At 37.8% G+C, this 22,444-nt stretch overlaps 1 protein-coding gene across 6 annotated transcripts in view; it reads right to left on the bottom strand.

The window, feature by feature from the left end:
- The window catches only part of N4bp2l2 (NEDD4 binding protein 2 like 2), a 94,533-nt gene that overhangs the window by 52,746 nt on the left and 19,343 nt on the right, over positions 1-22,444 (bottom strand). For all 6 annotated transcript variants that reach the window (XR_009056863.1, XM_057765694.1, XM_057765693.1 and 3 more), the window contains one exon: positions 19,877-20,023. Coding sequence is in view for 5 of the 6 variants with exons in the window: in XM_057765694.1 (XP_057621677.1) it covers positions 19,877-20,023 (147 nt within the window). In the remaining variant the exon portion in view is untranslated. The remainder of the gene's footprint in view (positions 1-19,876; positions 20,024-22,444) is intronic.

The raw sequence follows: 22,444 nt of genomic DNA, 5'->3' as shown, positions 1-22,444 counted from the left end.
TTCTCTTCCACACTTCCATTGTGCGCATAGTTACAGGCTCTCTCTTCCTGGGCCTGGTCACTTTTCCAGTCTCCACTCAGTCTATACTCCCACGTTCTTCCCTGGTTGGGTATATGGGTTCAATCTTTATACCTCTGCTAAGTTTTTACAACTAAAGCCAGAATAAACTGAGAAATTTTCCTCTGCTGATTTCCTACCAAGCTCCATGTCTTTCAAGGACAATCAAGACAGAGAAAGAAGGTTCTAGTCCAACCTAAAAATTCCCTCTCCCAGGCTGGCTGTTACGGTGCATCCCCGTAAGGCCAGTACCCAGGAGACGGAGGCAGGAGGAACGTGATCAAAGTTATGCTCAGCTATACAATGAGTATGTGGACACCGGGGACTACATGAGGCAGTGTCTAAAAAAGAAAAAAAGAAAGGGCCTAGAGAGAGCTCAACAGATGAGAAGTTTCTGCTCTATCAGAAGATCCCGAGTTCAGTTCCCAGCACCCATATCAGTCAGGTTACAACCACCTGTAACTCCAGCACCAGGGGGACCCAACATCTCCAAACTCTGCAGGCACCTGCACACATGTGCACATATCCTGACATAATGCACATAATTAAAAATAGTATTAATTTAAAAATACAATAATTAAACCCTTACCATAAAACCATAGTGTACAGTCAAACAAAGCAATCCTGGACAGATGCCCACTACTTCAGGCCTGGGGATCTACTATGAGCTGTGTCTTCAGCAAGTCTACCTAGCTTCCAAAAATAATAATTCATAAGCACACATTTCTTCATACATTCTTCACTGTAGCTCAGTGGCAGAGTGTGTTATTAGCATGTATAAGCTCTGGGTTTAATTCAAAGACTACACATCTGCGTGTACTCTTCCCCCACCTCTGGAGTTCTGTATCAAATCTATAAGAACTGACCCACATTTTGCTTGTAAGGTCTAAATGACTAATAAAAACTGATAAGCTGCCGGGCGGTGGTGGCGCACGCCTTTAATCCCAGCACTTGGGAGGCAGAGGCAGGTGAATCTCTGTGAGTTCGAGACCAGTCTGGTCTACAAGAGCTAGTTCCAGGACAGGCTCCAAAGCCACAGAGAAACCCTGTCTTGAAAAACCAAAAAAAAAAAAAAAAAAAAAAAACCAAAAAACTGATAAACTATCCTTTCTTGATTTCCTTTCTCTACTGAATGCTATATGTATCTTCCTACTAATATGATTTTTTTTTTTTGCAACAAGGACTCCCAGTGTAGTTCAAGCTGGTCTCAAACTTACAATTCTATTAATTCCACCTCCCAAATACAGGAATTACAAATGTATATACCACACATGAACAAATAAAGCTATGTTTTTATATACCATTTCTAAATATTTTTTCCTAGTTCTGAGTATCAGAATTTAAAAAGTAAAGCAAGAACACTGGCACATTATAAAAAATTCAGAGCAGAGTTAATTTTAAAAAGCAAATTTTAAAAATTTAGGCTGATAATGATTACATTCTAGTATCTTATGAGCATCTCTCCTGCCCTTCTGCACAGGCTTGCTCACCTGTCTGCTGAATCTTCTGACAACTGTGTCACTTCCGTAGCTGTTTATAGAAAGAGCCTGCGTCTGCTCAATCTGATGTTCCCTTCTTGAATGACTCATTCACAGGAGCCCAGGCTGCAATTAACTAGCAATTTCACATGGGTACATGAACATCACACAGAACATTATGTACTGTGTATGGGGTGGTCTTCCATGAAAGACAAGAGACAGGAAAAGACGGCTCACTATTTTCATTTTCATTAAGCTTTACTTTAAAGTCAACCCCCCCCCCCCCATAGGCTCTGTGTAGCCCTGGTTATCCTGGAACTCTCTGTAGACGAGGCTGCCTTCAAACTCAGAGATCTGTCTGCCTCTGTCCCCGAGTGCACCACCACCACCTGGGTTTTTGTTTTGTTTGTTTTTTTTCAAGACAGGGTTTCTCACAAGCGACAGCCTAAATAATTTTTTCCCATCATACAAAATTATAAACAACTAGGCATATTAATTGTCCAGCCTCAAAGAGGATAGCAATTTTATTGGATCCTACTAAAATATGGATTTTATGTTGTTTTTGTTCCACAACATAGGTGTAAGAAATCTTTCCAATGCTCATAAAAAGGGAACATATAGGGGCTGGAGGGATGGTGCAGCAGCTAAAAGAACTTGCTTGTTCAGAGAACTCCACTTCCAGGGGGATTTGAAGCCTTCTTCCAGCCTACACAGGTAGTATAAGTATGTTATACAAGCAGGTAAAACACTTATATATATATAAAACAAAACACATATATAAAAATCAAAACTTTTAAAAAATGTACATTATCAAAAATTGAATTATTATATAGGTGAATTTCTGACTATGATAAGTAACTTTGATAACTCTAATGAAAAAAATCAAACTTTGCTCTTCTGGGCCTTTCACAGCATCACTAACTAGTTTGTTCTCTCCTTTGCCCATACTTGGAGCATTTCAAGCATTAAAAAGTGATCATAGGGGCTAGAGAGATGGCTCAGAGGTTAAGGCTGCTCTTCCAGAGGTCCCCAGTTCAATTCCCAGCAACCACATAGTGGCTCACAGCCATCTGTAATAAGATATAGTGCCCTCTTCTGGCTTGCAGTGCAGGTATACAAGCAGGCAGAACACTATACATAATAATTAATTTTTAAAGAAGTGATCACAAACATTACAGTACTTCATGACTAAACTGTTAAAGATTTAAGCTGAGACACTAACATATTCCACCCCACTTACTACCTTGTTATTAAGGTACTATCATTTGTAAGAAAATCTCAGAAAACTAGGTCACTTGCTCAAAACTGCAACTTCACATCATGTTATTTGAAATTCTACAGCATACTGTAAGTTTCTATCTCCCAATGGCCTTAAGTATCTCTGAGGCAACTCCAAAAGTTGGAAGCCACATAATCACCGCAAGTGACTTGTGAACATTCCCAATGACAACCGTCTTACAGCTCCTGAGGCTTGATCCTGTACCTTTCTAAGAGAGCAAATCACACAAACATTTCGGTTTTGCCAAATACAGAAGACATGTTTACACTAGATCATAGTCTATCCCGTTCACACTACACTAGTTCATTTTTGTGACTGGGTTCTTAGCAGATGAGGTCTAATTTTTAAGGACATAATGGCTTTTTGTTTTGTTTTTTCAAGACAGGGTTTCTCTGTATAGCCCTAGCTGTCCTCAAAGTAGCTCTGTAAACCAGGCTGGCCTTGAACTCAGAGATGGGCTTGCCGCCTGCTTCTGCCTCCTGAGTGTTGAGATTAACCACCACCACCCAGGATTGTTGGTTTTTGTTTTTTTTTTTTTTTTTTTCAAGACTGGGTTTCTCTGTAGTTTTGGAGCCTGTCCTGGAACTAGCTCCTGTAGACCAGGCTGGCCTTGAATTCACAGAGATCTGCCTGCCTCTGCTGAGTGCTGGGATTAAAGGTTTGAGCCACCACTGCCCAGTAGCATTATTATTTTTTAAATGTACATAGAGAGTACTTGTGACTTAAAAAAAAAAAAGACACTAATGACCATCTAGACTTGAAACAACTTGTTTTTGCTGTTGAGTTCTGTCTTGATACTGATCAGCTGCTGATCAGGGTGGTGGCTGCTGGTGGTTGTGGGATCGATGTCAGTGTCTTAAAATGATAGCATATTGATTGACTCTTCCGTTTAATATGTAATGCTGTTTGATAGCATTCTGTTCACGACTCATTCCAAAATTTTGAAGTCTAGCCTCTCAAAGGCCTACTTACTATCTAAATTGATATAATATTCTAAATTGCTGTTGTTTTGCCAATATTCATATTTCTTATGGAACAAATCTCTCCCGGAACTTTCCTTTGATGATCTATCCAGAGCAATTGCAACCCCCAACTGTCACATTTTACAGGAGACTGTGGTTAGCCACTTCTTCAAGTTCCTTCTAACTCTAGTTCTCTTGCTATTCCATCACTGGAGATGGAAATCTACTCCTGAATTTTGTTTCTCCTGTCAATCACAAATGTTCTCAGAGACCTCTTCAGACAAGTCCTTTCCTCCTTTCTGGTTTGCTTTGGTACGACTCACGAAAGGACTCACTCCTGCAGCTAGAGCCTTGCATGTGTTCTTTAAAAGCTGGACTTGGCCGGGCGGTGGTGGCGCTTGCCTTTAATCCCAGCACTTGGGAGGCAGAGGCAGGCAGATCTCTGTGAGTTCGAGACCAGCCTGGTCTACAAGAGCTAGTTCCAGGACAGGCTCCAAAACCACAGAGAAATCCTGTCTCGAAAAACCAAAAAAATAAAAAAATAAAAAAAATAAAATAAAAGCTGGACTTGAAAGCCTGAATTACTCCTTGATTCATGTGCTGTAGAATGGATTTTGAGGAGGCACGAGGACAACAACGTCATGTATGACTGACCAGGTTTATAGCCAAGGAATGCTCTTTCTCAGCAGGTCTCGATACTGAACTATTACCAGATGTGCTGTCATCAAGGCTTGGTGACAGCATAGACAGGGCAGTTTCCAAATGACTAATAGCCCTAGGACTTCTGCATTTAGGAAGCAAGCACTAGGCTCAACGTAAAAGTCACCAGTTGCCATCAACCTCAACAACACACTTAGCTAATGAGAGAAGTTCTGAAGCCAGGGCTCCTTAATAGCCATAAAGGTTCTACATGGTATCTTCTTCCAATAAACATCTTAATTTACAGGAAAGGTTATTTAGTGTGGCCACTTTCACTCAATACCTTAGCCAGGTTTTCTGGATGATTGGCTACAGCGTCTGGGTCAACATTTGCTTCTGTGCCTTCACTTTTGTTAGAGATGGTGTCTTTCTTCAGCCCTTATAAACCAGCCTCTGCTAGCTTTAGACTTTCCATCTGTAGCTACCTCATTCTCTCAGCTTTAGCAGAACTGAAGCATGTTAGGGCCATTGCTTAGGGGCTAGTCTGAGCTATCTATACCAATCTTAGCATCAGAAAGGCTATTTCTTAAGTGCACCGAAGTACCACTTTGTAATTTTCTCCAAGAACTTTTACACTGAGGGGCTGGAGAGATGGTTCAGAGGGTAAGAGTAGGGACAGCTATTCCAGAGAGGAGCTGGGTTCAACTCCCAACCATGAAGACTCAACAACTCTAACTACAGTTCCAGGGGATTCAACGTGCTCTTCTGGCCTTCACTGGTACCTGCACACACATGGTGCAGCGAAATGCATGCAGGCAAAAACACTCATACACATAAAATACCTCAAATTCTTCTTATTCTTTTTTTTTTTTTTTTTTTTTTGACAGGGTTTCTCTGTTTAGCCCTGGCTGTCCTGGAACTCTCTTGGTAGACCAGGCTGGCCTTGAACTCACTGAGATCCGCTTGCCTGTGCCTCCCAAGTACTGGGATTAAAAGTGTGTGCCACCACTGCCTGGCCTTAAAATTCTTCTTAAAACTTAAAAACATCTTTTGTTTTGCAGATTTTGGCCTACTCTGCTTTCTTAATTATATCTCAGTTAAAAATTAGAAATTTAACAATTATTTGTGTAATCTTGTGCACATGTGCATGCATGTGGGGGGGGGATCATGCCAATGGGCAAGTACAGTGGTAAGAGGACAACTTAGTTTCATTCTGTGGGTTCTAGGGGCTCAAACTCAGGTCTTCAGACTTAGCACCAACTGCCTTCACCCAGTCTGCCATCTTGCTGGCCATTAGTTTTAATATTTAGTAGAAAGTGACAGACTTAACTTTCACTAGAATACCTAAGAAGAACTAGTTTCAAGGATGGAAGAAAGATGAAGTAAAAGATGATAAAAGGAATAGACGTTCAGTGGGCTCAGAATGTACACATACATCAGTATGCTCAACATCTCTTCTGGGCATAGGTCAAAGCACAACAAACCAATGGTGGTAGCATCATCAAAGATCATGGTTTATCTATCACCTTAACAAAGGGGCTGATGATCAGGTTTAAAATACTGTAAGAAAACCAAATTTTGAGCCAGGCGGTGGTGATGCATATTTTAATCCTAGCACTTGGGAGGTAGAGGCAGGGTGAAGTCTAAGTTCAAGGTCAGCCTGGTCTACAGAGCAGGTTCCAGAAGAGCTAGGGCATCTACACACAGAGAAACCCTGTCTCAAAAAAACAAACAGACAAACAAACATAAAAGTGTTATGTGGTAATGGCGCTCACCTTTAATTCCAGCACTTGGGAGGCAGAAGAAGAGGTAGCTGGATCTCTGAGACTGAGGCCAGCCTGGTCTACAGAGAGAGTTCCAAAGCTACAGACACCCTGTCTTAAAAACCAAAACCAAAACACCCTACCCCAAACAGAAGTGAGCACATACAGTTGGAAGGAAAAAAAGACAAATAGCCTTGCTCAATTCATACCAAAAGCAGAATCTGTGAAAGGCACCAAAGTGTTGTAACAGTAGAATACGGGACACCTGTGTATTAGTTACTTGTCCACGTTGGCCTGAGAAATGACTGCAGGTAGAAAAACCTTCACTCCTGCATCAAACTATCAAGGCCTAGGGATGAACCTCTGCGGTAGTGTTTGCCTGACATGCATGAGGCTCTGGGTTTGAGCTCCAACATAAAACAAACTAAAGCAAAGCACAGACATTATTTATTACATGTGTAGCTATGCAATATTGTGACACTCTCTAAGTCTGAGAGACTGTCACCTTTGCTGGACCTCACAATATCTTGAGGTCACTTAAGGCTGTTATCCTACTGTGTACTTAGTCTGTTTTTAATAAGTCTTTAAGAGAATAAGGTACTAATCAACCTTGCCTTGGATTTCCCATGTAGTCAACTTTTACAATCTAAGATAAAAAAAAAAAAATAGCTGTAATTTTAAATCGTGTCCATGCCCGACCCAGAAAAAGGCATGTGTATCACTTGCTTGAAAAATAACTTCCTAAAATCTACCTATAAAGTTGAAATGTATAGATAATGGTTCATAAACAATGATGTTTGTCATCTGGGGCAAGTACTCTGAGGAAGTACTTTTATTTCTTCCCTTAATTCAACACCTATGTGTTATTGGTGTCAGTTATCCACTAATGTGTTTGATTCATGGAATGCATGTTAGCATTGAGTCAGACCTAAAGGATACAAAGACAAGAATGAAACAGTTGCTAGACTAAAAAACCTTTATCCTGTAAAGCATACAGGCAAGCACTCTTATCAACTGAGTTTCACCCCTAGCCCTTAGATTTCTAAGTCTCAGGAACAACTCTCTTTGAGCAAGGCATAATGGATAACACCTATAATCCTAATATTAGGGAGACTGATGCTGGGTAAGTTTGAGGCTACCCTAGGCTACTTAGCAAGTCTGTTTAAAAGGAAGGAAAATCTTTCTTAGTTCCACACAATATTGTTTGGCCTAATGAGTAGAGTGGTAACTGTGCCTTTTATGCCCAGGGCAGTAAAACACCTCTTTCACACTAGGAAATGGACTAACTTATACAAGGACCTGACCCCTCTGATCCTGAGGTAATAATGGTGTCCTTGATATGTTCTTGATCCTTCTTTCCCTTTTGATGAAGAGTAACAACACAGTTCGCTTTCTAGATCCATCTGTTAGAATCCCCAAACTCTCAGAGATACCCTTTATTTTGTGTCACTATTGACCCTTAAGCTTCAACTGGCAGCAACCCTACTAAAGTAAGTCCTTCTCTATTCTGGCTTTCACTAGTTTCTGCTAATACGGTTGTCTAAATCCACAAACCATATATCAGCTAATCTCCTCTTAGTGAAGAAGTATCTAGCCATAACCGGCTGTTGTTTCCAGAACATTCTTTGTAATTTTTCAAATATGGTTTGAATATTTTTCTAAATTTTCAGGTTTTGGTTCTTTTGGGCTCAACAGGTCCTTCCTCAGCTTACCTCTATCACATTTTATCGTAAGCAACTAAAATAAAGAAAAGGCCACACCATATTTTCCTTAGAATTTTCAGCTAAGAAGCTGGCAAAATGATTCAGGAAATAAAGGTGCCTGCCACCAACCTGACAATCTGAATTTGATCCCCTGACCCCACATGGTCAGTGTCAGGTCCAAAGGAAACTTCAATTCCCTAAACTCCAAAAAGCGACCCAAATATCCAGAATTAGGCTCAACCTGAACTACAGGAGGATTTCTGTAGATTAGCTAAAAGCCAGCATTCCCTAGGAATTTGTGAAGCTTGTTCCTGTCTACCTAAAGGAGTCATTTCCCTTACCTATGGCAAAAAGGACATATGGCTACTAGCTTATCAAAGCGCATGGAGACCTCCAGCTCCCTTAATTTCACAAATGCCTGTTACACATTTTAAAGTCCACGCTAGTAGGATCCTAGCGCTCCTCACATCCTTCCTGCTCTCAAGTCTCTCCAGGTCACAGGTTTCCCTCCCCCCAGTTAGTCACTCTTCCTATAACCCTGCTATTCCGTTTCCTCCCTGCTCTGCTTCTCACACTATGTTCTCTCTATCCCCCACTATTCTCCCCTCTGCAGATAGCCCTGACTCAAAAGTACAGTTACATATTCAAATTCATTACTTAGGAGTCATTTCTTTTTTGGTTTTTCAAGACAGGATTTCCTCTGTGTAGCCTTGGTTATCCTAGAATTCTCTCTGTAGACCAGGCTGGCCTCAAACTCAGAGAGATCCACCTGCCTCTGCTTCCCATGCATCAAGATTAAAGGTGTATGCCACTACCACCCAGCAAGTATACTATTTTCTATAAAACCTAAGAATATAATTTGGGGACTGAAGAGATGGCTCAGTGATTAAGAGCATATACTGTTCTTGCTTGCAATGATCTGACTACCATCCTCTGTGTCTTCATATACTCAACCTTTGAGTAAGTCTTTGAATCAATTGCCTCTTTAAGGACATAGTCTTACTTACTTATGATACTATTTACAAATGCAGGCACATTCTGAGCATCAAAGGCTAGAATTTCAATGTATGCACTCAAGAAATCACAGTTCAGCCCAAAACAAGTTGGAATAAGTCAGAATAATTTACTTTCAGTTATTATCTGAATACTGAATAACACTTTTTCCAGTCAACACACTAAATGATCATGCAATGGGAGGGCTGGACAAATACAATTCTTGACTCACAGAATTAAAAATAACTGGCAGTTTGGTGGTGTTGCTCACAGGCAAGTGAAGAAGGAAGTGTATATGAGAATGTACAGATGTACTTTGGCACTCATCAACCCTGGACTGTACACACGGGTATGGAAGGGCATATGTATACAGAAACTCTGAGAAAGAGGAGACAGGCTGGTGGATTCAAGCAATAGTAAAGAAAAAGAGAAGTAAGACATAAGTTCCGCAATGGATGAGAAAGCAGGATGACATAATCCAGCATCTTAATTACCAGATCGTGGTTATTAGAACAATGGGGAAACTGGAGCTCTTATTCTATTATGAAAAGACTCCTGGCAGGGAAGAGACACACACAACATGGGTATTCTTTTATAAAAACCCGTGGGACGTTGGCTGTTTAAGAACAGAGTCAGGAGATAGTTTAGGTGGCAAAACTCACAAATCCCTTTTGATGGACTGAAAGTATCAACGGAGACTTTGAGTTTTGCGTTTGCAAAAACCAGTTGGAAGGTAAATTTACACATTCTTCCAGGAAATCCTGGAGACCCAGATTTATTATAGAGAGACATCATCAGGTTTACAGGAGCCTTTCAGGATTTAATAAGGAAAAGTTGGATAATTTAGTACAGATTAGAGGTCAAAAGACAGGAATAAAAAATATATTGGGGGGCAATACTGTTCATTCCCACAATATAAGCAACACTGGTTTATTTATTTTATTTTATTTTTGGGGGTTTTTCGAGACAGGGTTTCTCTGTGGCTTTGGAGCCTGTCTTGAAACTAGCTCTGTAGACCAGGCTGGTCTCAAACTCACAGAGATCCGCCTACCTCTGCCTCCCGAGTGCTGGGATTAAACGCATGTGCCACCATCGCCCGGCTGCAGCACTGGTTTATATTTTTGTGGATACAGCTATGAACCAAACAAGTTTTTGCAGGCATAGTGGACATGTCTTGAACTCCAGCATTTTAGAGGCAGATCTCTGTTAGTTCCAGGACAACTTGTTCTACATAAGTTCTAGGCTAGCTAGGGCTACATAGTGAAAAACTATATCAAAACTAAATAATACTTAATAGCATTATGATGACAGGAATGTGTAAAGAGGAAGGGGGTGGGTCATTTTATTCTGAAATTGGGTCAGGGACTGTCTCTCCTGTAGATGACATTTCATTTGATACCTGAATGTTGACAAAACTGTAACCATAGGAAGAACAGTGATTAGCATTCCCAACAGATAAAATAGCTAGTGCTTAAAGCATAGACAAGCTGAACATGTCTGAAAAGAACAGTACAGACAGTAATATTGTAAATGAAGACTGGTATAAAACAAGGTTAAAAAAATGCCAAGAGCAGGACGGTGGTGGCGCACGCTTTTAATCCCAGCACCCGGGAGGCAGAGGTAGGCAGATCTTTGTGAGTTCAATGCCAGCCTGGTCTACAAGAGCTAGTTCCAGGACAGGCTCCAAAGCTACAGAGAAACCCTATCTCAAAAAACAAAATAAAACAAACAAAAAAGCCAAGAACCAGATTATGTAGAATTTAAGAGTTTTAACTAATATGTATGGAGATATATATTCATCACTTACTTCCAAGTCAAGCTCCAAGACACCCCACCCTTAGACTAACCTAGTTGCTGTGTAGATAAAAATTATAGGATGGCAAAGCAAAAGGCAGGGGGGTGCTACATCCAAATGAGAAATAATGAGATCACTGGAGAGGCTAAGAGAAAGAATACAATACTTTCTAGAACTGAAATGCAAGGAATTTGAAAACCAAAGAGCAAGGGCAATAAAAGGCAGCAAAGGAAAATAAGAAACACAATCAAGATATGAACAGAAGCCACAATGTCGAAAGAAGCATGTAATATATGAAAACATATTGTCTAGCTTTTATTTATGTGTGTGACTGTATGTGTACTTGTGAAGGTCAGAAGTCGTCGCCCAGTCCCCTGGAGCGGGAGTGGTTGTGAGGCACTTGATGTGGTGCTGGGAACTACATTCTCATTTTCTGGATGAGGACCAAGCACTTCTAAGCACTAAGCCACCTCTCAAGCTTTAACTGTTTTCATTATAATGGAGGTGGGGTAGGCTGTGTCACAGCACACAAGCCAGGGAACAACATAACAGAGCTGGTTTTCTTTCCACTCTTATAAACTGAGGCCTCAGGCTGGGGCATAAAGTACTTTCTTTACCTGTTGAGCCAGCCCTGCTAAGGTTAAAGATCTTAATGAAAAGACTCAAACTCAAATGCTATAAAATAGCCAAACAAGACAGGCAATGAATAATGCTTATCAATACAAATGAACACACTGGAGACTTCTAAGTCAGTTAAATAAAAGTATGAATGGGTTGAATCAGTGACAAATGAAGAAGACATGAAGTACAAATTGTTTATGAGGTTTTCTTGGTTTATACCAAGAAAAAAAAAATGAACAGAGACCTGATTGTCTTTGAATGCTGAAGGGAAAATCTCAGACACGTGTGGTTGAAGCTATAGAGTGGAGTAAGACCTGGGAATAACTGTGATTCCTGACAAGGCAGGGGGTAGAACCCACAGTAATGAAAGAGCTAACCTCTACCGAAAAGGAGTACAGACAGGGTAAATGTGAACTCAGACCAATGACTCAGTAATAAATTACTATTTGCTACTAAAATCACATCCTGTGGACATTTTAAAGAATGTCCTAAAACAAAACAAAACAAAACAAAAAACCAAAAACAACAACAACAAAAAAGTTAAAGTGGAATTCACTAGCTTGAATCAGTTAAATAATAAACTAGTTATGTGCATTTTAAAGATAATTATGCGCACATAAGCATTAGAAACATTCACTCTTCACTGTCACAAAAGTTTATGTTCAAACTTCATGCTCTGGGATTCTGGGAGAGGTAGGAGTAGAGGAATTTTTTGAAATTTATACTGAGGATCACAATCCAGAGTCCTCTGGAAAACTTCTGAAAGTACTCATGATCTTTTAGGTGGATCACTTAAGATTAGAATAAGTACCTTTTTTGTTGATTTGCCTAGGAAGGGCTAAAAACTAGAAATGACTTAAAAGACATAATCAAAAGCAATATTATTCTCCTCACTGGTATTAGAAGCCTTGATCATAGTTCACAAACACCTCTCGAGACTCCTGGTAACATCAATCAGGAGAACAAGGCTCTAGTATGACACCAGACACACCTTGCAGTACCAGATGTGACTCATTATATAACACACTCCTGAAAAGTTGCTCTATTTTCATTAATGATTCCTCCCTATCTGATTGTTTCAGGGAAAAGCCTGGGGCCCAGGTCTCATTCATGTTTACTGACTTCTGTTAAAGAACAAAGCTGTACAGATGCCACAGATACAAAGGAACAAGATCCAAGTGTCTGAGGCACTGAAATTCTTGACAACACGGCAAGCTTCCTTATTTCATTCCAGTCTCTACTGGTTTTTGAACAGCAAATGGAAAGGTATGTGTGTGTGTGTGTGGGGGGGGGATAATACCATTTTCAACAACTATTCTTAGATATTATTCCTTAGAATTTTAGGATATATATATTAAAAAAAAGAATTTTAGGATATAATTTTTTACTACGTGTAATTATTCAGAAATGTTAGCCCATTTCTATGCTTGTATTTGACTGGAATATAAATACACTACAACTGCACCTGTAGCCCATGTTGTAATTCACTATTTCCCAAGACCACATGTACCGCTTTCCAGTTTCCTAAGCTAAAAGTAACCATGATCCATTCATGAAACCAATGCCATATCTTCTTTCATTTAGTCTTTACTACTCAAAGCAAAATCTAAACTACTGTCAATAAATGATAAAAAGCTAATATACTCTTAAGCAATTAAAAAAGAAATGAGACCCAATTCATTAATATTTTTAGTTAAAACAAAGCTAAATACTCAAAGAATTCTTCATTGAGTAAACATTTTCCTTATAATTTAATACTATATAATTTATAAAGTTAACTTAAGAAATTGCCTTCTCTATTCTCTAATTTTGGAAAATTAACTTAGAGCATTAAAAAGGAGAATGGATGGGATTTTCAGAACACCCACAGTTGATACAGCTAAGACAGTAGGCAGGCATAAGAGAAAAATAACAGCATGTATAACTAATGTTGACCTATTTTAGGAAATGCTGTCTGAAAATTAAGCACGAATAAAAACCCAATTTATGTAATTCAATAATCCATTTATTGAATACTACAAATTTCAAATGTGAATTAAAATAAGAAATGTAAAAATGTTAAACATTAAAACACAACAGTAAATATGAACATATTTTTAAAACTATGAATATTTTTATATTAATATATAATCTGTATAAAACATTTAAACATTAAATGGTATAAATTCTCTATTTTCAATTTTGACTTTTCAAAAACTGAATTCTAAATAACTACTTACAGATCATCATTCAACTCGACTGAAACCAACATAGCTTCTAGTCCTGGGGAAAGAACTGTAAAGATGCACCAATTTTTCACCGGAATGTCTCTGTCTTGAAAAAAATAGCTAAATCGGAAAGAGGACTGTGTGGTTAAAGATGATGTGGGATACAGTCCTCCCTAGATATGAATTTTCCCATCTTTACTAGAGAAATTTGTAGAATAAATCATTTATCTTAAGCCTATATTAGGACCGTGGCTCAATAGTGACAGGCATTGAACTGACATTAGTTATTTTCACAAACGTTAGTATGCTGAGGCCTGAGGTTCTGGAGGAAGCTTTAACATTCTGTAACAGTGAACTCTGCAACCCATCAACTGCAATCTCCCAGCACTGCAATTTGTTACTGAAAAATTTCCCCTTAAGATCTACACATCAAATTATTATACTATTATCTCAATCAAAGAGTATCACAACAATGGATTTTTTAAAAAAATAAGCCTTTACAATAATCATTTCATATCAAGATTGTACTAACCCATAGGGTGAAAGAGAGTAACTGCTGAGGTGTGGCCAGAGGCGAAGTTCATGCAGACACGGGGTTCAGTGGAACGGGAAGGAAAGAGCAGTTACATTGTTTTGTCAGGGACTTACCCATCATCCTCACTAAGAATGTCATGCAGTAACAGGAAGATTGCTGAGCAGAAAACAGAAGAAAAGGAAAGCACATACAGAAAGACTACATGAAAAAAAAGAAACATGACTTTTAAGACCATTAAGAAAAAAGAAAAAGAAACTATAAGCCTTTATGAAACAAATTCTCTTTCATTTTGATATACAAAAACCAAACAAAACGGAGTACTCAATGACAAGTGAGGATGGTATAATTATAATTATTAGCTGTGATGAATTCATTTACCCTAAGAGTAAAACTTTAATGAAAATACAAGCAAGACTACAATACTGCCCCCTCCAGGAAAAAACAAAAACCAAACCAGCCTTTTAGCAAACTCTACTAAATGCAAAAACAATTGTAACTACAAATACACTGAGAAAACAACCCAGGAGCTTCTCTAAAACGTCTCAATCTTCCCCTTTAGTTTACAAACGGTGCTTTAACTTTAAAACAAGCAAGAAGAAAATTATTAGATGCTAGACCATGCCTCTAATCCTAGCACTCAGGAAGCAGAGGCTGCCAGAGCTCTTGAGTTCGAGGCCAGCCTGGTCTACAGAGCAAGTTCCAGAACAGCCAGAGCTACACAGAGAAACCCTGTGTCTCTAAAAGCTAATAAACAACAACAATAAAAAAAAAAAAACCCGAAACAAACAAACAAAAAAGAGCAAGAGAGCTAGAATAATACCCTCAACACAAAGTTGTCAGTTACCAACAAACAGGAGTAATGCTGGCTAATGTGATTCTGTCTAGTTCTAAGACTAGGGCCTACACTATGGCTGGGACCAAACTACATAAAATATTTTGTTTTTAAGTACAGTTTCCTGAAGTTAACAAACCAAGTGCTCAGAGGTGTATTATGTATATAATCATTGAAATATTTACTACACTTGAAATGTGGCAGGATTACTAGTACGAGATCTTTGAAGAAAAACAGATTACTCCTAATAAAAATGGCTAAAACTTCCAATAATGTCTAAAAAAAAATCTAAAATTAAAAATTTCCAATCCAAGGAAGAATGATGATTGCTTGCCTGTAACCTCAGCACTTGGGAGGCGGCAGCGGGAAGGATCTGAGTTTAAGTTTTAAGGTCATCTCAGCTATGCAATGAGTTTGAAGCCAGCATAGGCCATAGGCTACAGGAAACTAGTTTTTTTGTTTTGTTTTGTTTTTTTAAAGAAAGGAGAAGAATCACTCTCTTTACTGCAATGATCTCTTCCAAGAATTATCTTACGGGCTTGCAAGATGGCTCAGTGGGTAAAAACAGTTGCCACCAAGCCCAACTACCTGAGTTTGATCCTAGACACTCCTATGATGGAAGAGAGAACCTATTCTTCCAAGCAGTCCTCTAACCTCCATGAGTGCAATGGCACACGTTACACGCATGCTGGCATGATTAAAAAATGCAAAAACAAACAAACCACTAAGAGTTATTTGTGACACAATATCCCTTTTCCTCTGCATAACCTGACAGTGACAATGTATTAAGAATTTCCATAAAGAGACTGTTCTAAATAAATCATCATTTACACACATATTCCATTCACTATAATCTAGACACTGTCAGTTATAATCATTCTTCCATAAGTTTTTAAAGATTAGAGGCACACAATACTTACATACCTATCAATGTTTACTCTGAAATTTACAAAGCACAAAACCATGAATTATTTTTTTTTTAGGCTTAAAATAGTCAACAAATTGGAAATCAGAGAAATGGCTCAGTGGTTAAGAGTACTGGTTGCACTCAAAAAGGACCAGGTTCAGTTCCTAGCATCCACATGGCAGCTCACAGGATCTAACACCCCCTTCTGACATCTTTAGGTATTGCATGTATCGTGCACATATATTCACGAAGGCAAAACACAAACATGACAATTTGAATCAACTAAACTGAAATCTATCTAACCATTGTTTTTACAAAAACAAGCAAACAACAACAACAACCAAAAACCCCAATAGACAGAGATAAGCACTAATGGCTCGTCTACAATGTATTTCAACAAATCTCGCTCCTTACTACCACGAGGAAAGTCTAAAGAAAAAAATCTGGCATGTATACAAAGCTATTCTTTTAATGGTACCTTTTGGAGACACAGTCTCCCTGGAACTTGCTATGCAGACCAGATTAGCCTTGAACTCAAAGGTATCAGCTGCTGGTGCTGGGGTCAAAGGCTTACATCACCACACCCAGCATGCCAACATTATTCTGTAAAAACAGCCATCTCCAGCAGTGTACTTGTCAACTGCCTAACTTTAATTTAGTTTCTCTTTCCCAGTGAACAAAAATAAAGCTAATAAATTTAATAGAAAAATATTCATAAATTGTGTAACCCATAAAACTTAAAAATTACAATCTGTATTTTATACTATCACTGAATTATCTCTTCTGGATGACCATAGTATCAAAATGAAACTAATTCTTTTCCAGAACTCTACTGTAATGCATCACTGTATGAGGAATAAAGATTAACAACAGCTGTAACTTTAGCCCTTCTCAGTTAAAGGATTCATGTCAGTATACATTTATATACCAATGAACTAAGAAGTAAACACAGAGCTCTAGAGACTACTAATGACGGTAACAACTAATGGTATTTCTCCAACAATTCAAATGGGTAACAACACACTATTCATTTATCTTTACTTAGAAAATTAGCTTCTGACAGGTTTGTAATAAAAATCTGAATAAAATATGAACACTTCAAAGAAAAATTAGACGCTATAAATTTCATTTGAAATTATGAATCCTTTAAAAACTAATCAATATATAAAACTAGAAGAGTTCAATAATCTATATTAGAGATGAACAAACTTCAAGTACCTAAATCAATTATCACTTCAACAACAAACCCAATTATTTTATTTTAAATTTTACTTTTAAACAGATAAATATATGAAACAATCAATGTTTTCTTTAAAGGGGGGAATAATGGTAATAAAACTTCCCACTTGAAAAGCAGAGCCAAAGTTCAACTTGATGGCTTTACTAACAAAATTATAACAAAGATAATCATAAACGTGTTTATCAATTAGGTAGTCATTTTTACTTAAAGGCTAAAAACAAAACAAAATCCCAAGAAGTTCTTATTTCTTCTTACAGAATTAGAATAGAAGCTGAGTGACACATCTTAAATACAGCGACTGATGGCTACACATTCTTTGCAATGGAAACCATACTACAGTGACATGTAGCACTAGAGGCATCAAATTACATTCAAATTTTTAAAAAAATGCTAAGATTAACAGGTAAATTTTATACTTTTATTAGCTTTTAGCACCCGATAATTACTTGATGTTAGTATCTTTTATTCCATAGTAACTCATTATTTTTATTTTTTTAAATGAGGCACAATGCTTGGAAGAACTATAAAGTAATTTTCTATCTTTAAAAAGTCTTTGAGAATGTCCACTTTCCCTGATTCAAAAAGAATTCACAATTTAAAAAATTACACAGCAATGATTAATCATCTCTAAATGATTATTAATTCCCAAAATACACAAAGATAAAAATTGAGTCTGTAAAAGAAATCTAGAAATGTACTTATTCATAGTTTGTATTTCCCAAAGGCCTGCCTCTACTTCCCAAGTGCTGGGATCAAAGGCATGCACCACCACCACCACTGGCTCAAAGGAAGCTCCTTAAATCCTGTGTGCATTAGGACATCTATGTGTGTGAGTACAGGAGCACACAGAGACTAATGGTGTTGGGGTCCCTGGAATTGGAGTTACAGGTGCTTATGAGCCACTTTTTTATGGGTGCTGGGAATCAAATAAAGTTTCTTTCTTCTGCTTCTTCTTTTTTTGAGGCAGGGTTTCTTTACACTGAGTAGTCTCTTAGAGACATAGCATCCAACAGCTGCCTCACCTATCCCTAAGTTTAACCTTTTAGTGTGGTTTTCAAACTGGGCTAATTTAAATAATATACTGGAAAACAACAAAAACCCAAATTAAAAAGCAATCATATCAAAAACATATGTATAATGTGTGTGTGTATACACACACACACACACACACACAGAGAACATGTGTTAGCATATTCCTACTACAAGTTTACTTAGGATGAACAAATATATACAAACACACACACATGTGCTGAACAAGGTAAGAAGATATGTCAGATCTCCTCAAATATCAACAGCTCAAAGCAGGGCAAGTAAAGAGCAGCCATCACAATCTTAGTCACTAATGACAACATGATTAAAGACCTAGCTGACAATACTTTATCTAGTTTTTAGTCTCACAACTTGCAAAAAACAGCAAGAGGTTTCAAAATAACAAAGATTACATGACTTAAAATAGGTTATTTAGGAAAAAATTTAAGAGTCATGATACATTAACATGCAAAGCATACACAGGATCAAGATAAATAAATTTTTGAAATTACACTGTAATTATCTGGATTTTTTTCTTAGAAAAATAAACCAGAGATTAAAGAAACATTTTCTATAACTGGAAAAAAAATGTATTCCAGTAAGAAGTGGTAGAGTTACTTGTACTGCTCAATAGGAACAGCCTATGCAAAGCTGTGTTTGAAGATGGAAATGACTTACAAGAATCAAAAATGAAGTAGTGCACCTAAATTTTTAATTACGAAAAAAAGGAATATAATCTAATAAAGGAAGCTACTCAGTAAAGAAACATAGCTGGCTCCACAGTAAGAACTGGAACCAGGAGAAATAATACTGCACAGGACAAATGACCAGTGCTAAGCAACCACCCCCAATCTTTTTTTTTCCCCCCGAAGCAGGGTTTCTCTGTCCTGGAACTCACTCTAGACCTGGTTGGCCTCAAACTCACAGAGATCCACCTGCCTCTGCCTGCTGAGTGCTGGGATTAAAGGTGAGTACCACCACTGCCACCAAAATATTAATATTTTTATGCCAGAATTATATTGCATCAAATTTAACAACAGCAAAAAAACTGAATTATCATCAGAATTGGCTGACAGGCTTTTTAAACTATATGACTTGCCTTGCCTCTAGTCTTCCTAAAACTCCAAGTAGGAATATGTGCATAAACGATTTGATTATGTGAGCCCAGAGAGCAAAGAGCCTCCCACTGTTGTTCTCTCCCTGGAGAGGAAGGGGTCTAAATGTAAATAGACGACCCACAAGATGATTAATATCCCTAGTGCCTAACATTTGCTGGGAAACTGAACTATGTGAGATGCTAATTATGGCTTAGAGCTAATGTTGTCACACTTATGAATTAGTTGAAACATAATCCACTAGCATGTCAAATTAAAGTAATCAACTATAAAGTATTGTATAAAAAGCTAGTATTTCTGTATATTTAGGGTAAGGATGGGAAAATGTTGGTTTTTATTAAAATTTAAAGTATGAACTATTAAAAAAGCAGTTCAACAATATTTAAAATAGATAATTAGTTTAAAATTCAGTTTTAGAAAAAATCCTAGTTCCCTTTTCATTGTAGTATTCACAATAACCAAAAGTGTTATCACAAAAGATTATAAAAACATTTAAAATACAATTTTATGCAATTTTTATTTATACTTTAGGATCTAAACAACTGAAGGGAACACTCTTGTAGAGCAACATAAGAGTGGTTTTCTTTTTATTTGAAGCTATTCAAAATGAAGACAGGCTCACTACTTTGTTCTCAAAGTAATCAGCATGTCAGCTAGCCAGCCAACTTAAGAGCTATCGGTGACAGGGGCTTGACCCTGTGAATCTAGAGAGCCTCCCCACCTCGGCTCCTCCGGGAGAGGGAGGGGTCTTTGTATGCTTTTCTGTGATGGTTCCACTGAATTCATCACAATAGAGATGGACATTTGAAATTCATAACGATCCAACATCTGAGCAATCTTCTTCCGAGACACACCATGTTTATTCCTCCTACCAAAAACAAAACAAAACAAAACAGAAAGAAATGGATCTTAAATCTTTTTTTTTAAAAGAAAATATAGGTTTAGAGATAGATTCAGCTATTTTACAGTTAATGCATAAAGTCTAAATGGTATTTTATAAACATGAGAAGACATACTTTGTTCATTCTTGCTTTATACAAGAAGATTCATACAAAGTGAAGTGATTACAGCTTCTTATAGAAATACTGAAAACATTAGGTATACAGTGAAATAGAAGATGTTTACCTTCTTTTTCTTTTTCTGGGTTTCATTTTACAGGGTTTCTCTGTGAAACAGCTCTGGCTGTCCTGGAACTCACTCTGTAGGTCAGGCTGGCCTTGAACTCACAGAGACCCACCTGCCTCCTCTGCCTCCTAAGTGCTGAGATTAAAGGTGTACACCACTATGTCCAGCTTTTCCTGTTGTATTCTAAGATTTTATATAACCAGTACCTTATTACTAGAAATATAATAGGATGTTCACTGAAAAATTAGATATAAAGAATAAACATGATTTTTATTTATATAAGCACATGTAAGTTGAAAAAGGCAAAGTTAAACCATAATATTAAAAAAAAAATACTACATGGTAAAACTTTCAAAAATAGAAGCAGTAAAAGATTATCAGGTCAAAAAACAACCAAAATCAAAACCATCCTCCCCAAAAGACTCATAAAACTGCTGCTGAGGGGCTAGTCACATTCTCACAAAGGTGACAGCTAAGTATGTGTGTCAGGTAAAGACCCTGTTCAGTTTTAGTCTCACTAGTACTGGAATTACAGGCATGTGCCACCAAGTATAGCTCTTCCTATACTTTTCTTCATATGAGTCTGGGACAAGAAAAGCGGTTTAAAAACTGTTCTTGACACTCAGGCCTTTGGACGGTTTATTTATTCTCATCGTTTCCTATAATATGATTCTGACAGACTATAAGACAACATACAGGAACAGGCTTTATATTCGTGGTATTGTTCTTACTTTTTACTAACTCATTTTTCCTAGAAATAGGCCACAAAAAAAATCTAATTTTCTAATCTGATATTTTACACTTAGAAGTGTAAAATAGAACAACAACAACAGAGACAGAAGGGAAAAATAGAACAGATTCAAGGTTAAAAATTGGCAGGAAACGGGTTAGGGGAATTTATCACTGTTAGATCCCTATTATGCCATGCTTGAAACCCTGGGTTCAATCCCAAGCACAAAAAAATAAAATATGACTAAATCCACAAAATGCCAAATTCAGTGATTTGATTCTACCCAATTCTTCCAAAATTCAAATTATGCTACATACCAGTTAAAATAAAGTGGACTGTTAACTTACATTAAAAAATTACTTCAGTGGCCACGGTGGTGCACATTTAGAAGGCAGGGGTAGGTGAATCATTGTGTTTGAGGCTAGCTTGGTCTACACAGCGAGTTCCAGGACAGCCAAAGCTACATACTGAGAACCTGTTTCCAACAGAACAAATCAAGCAAGCAGGAAAGCAAGCAAACGAACAAATTATTAAGTCACAAGTCTCTCAAACATAAATGAAGCCATAACTATAGGACAATTTAATCACTCAGGCATTTATATACCATGATTCAACTATCTTTAGCTTTAAATTTCCAATCAAGGACCAGGTAGTCACGGCTGTTATACAGAGAAACCCTGTCCCATAAAACAAAAACAAAAAAATTTCCATTTAAATTTACACTCTTCCATCTTGAGTGTAGCATAAATGGTTTGGTAGGCAAACAATGCCAATCAGATATTAGCATCATATAGCACAAAAATCACAAAGAGTAGTCAAAGAAATGAAAGATGGGAAAATAAGTGATTTGGGCCCTACACACAGAATAGCCTGAAAACTAAGGATTTGGGCAGAATGTGATTACAGTGTGCACATTAGGGCTCTATCAACAGCACCAGAAAAAAAAAAAAAACAAACAGTTTAAGCAGGAAGGGGCAAACTATGATGGAAGATAAAGAGTGAAAAAGTCAGTTTAAAAAGGGAGTGGCTCTGGGAGATGGTGGCGCACGCCCTTAATCCCAGCACTCGGGAGGCAGAGCCAGGCAGATCTCTGTGAGTTCGAGACCAGCCTGGTTACAAGAGCTAGTTCCAGGACAGGCTCCAAAGCCAGAGAAACCCTGTCTTGAAAAAAAAAAAAAAATAGGGAGTGGCATTTATATAATTCTATGAGTAAACTAAAATCACTGAATTGTCTATTTCAAATGGGTAAGTTGTAAGCTATATGAATGATAACTCAACAAAATTATGACTGAAAAGGAAGTGAATCAAGATAGGGAAAGCAGAGTGACAAGTAGTGGGTGAAGGAAAGAAAGGGCACTGGTGAACACGGAAGAACCAAAGAACCAGGCTCCAAGTCCCAATCCAGTCTCTCACAAGGCTCTCATTCTGAAGTCT

Source organism: Chionomys nivalis, chromosome 3, assembly GCF_950005125.1.
Source record: "Chionomys nivalis chromosome 3, mChiNiv1.1, whole genome shotgun sequence".
In the NCBI taxonomy this organism is placed as follows: Eukaryota; Metazoa; Chordata; class Mammalia; order Rodentia; family Cricetidae; genus Chionomys; species Chionomys nivalis.
This window is presented reverse-complemented; position numbering and strand designations above follow the sequence as displayed.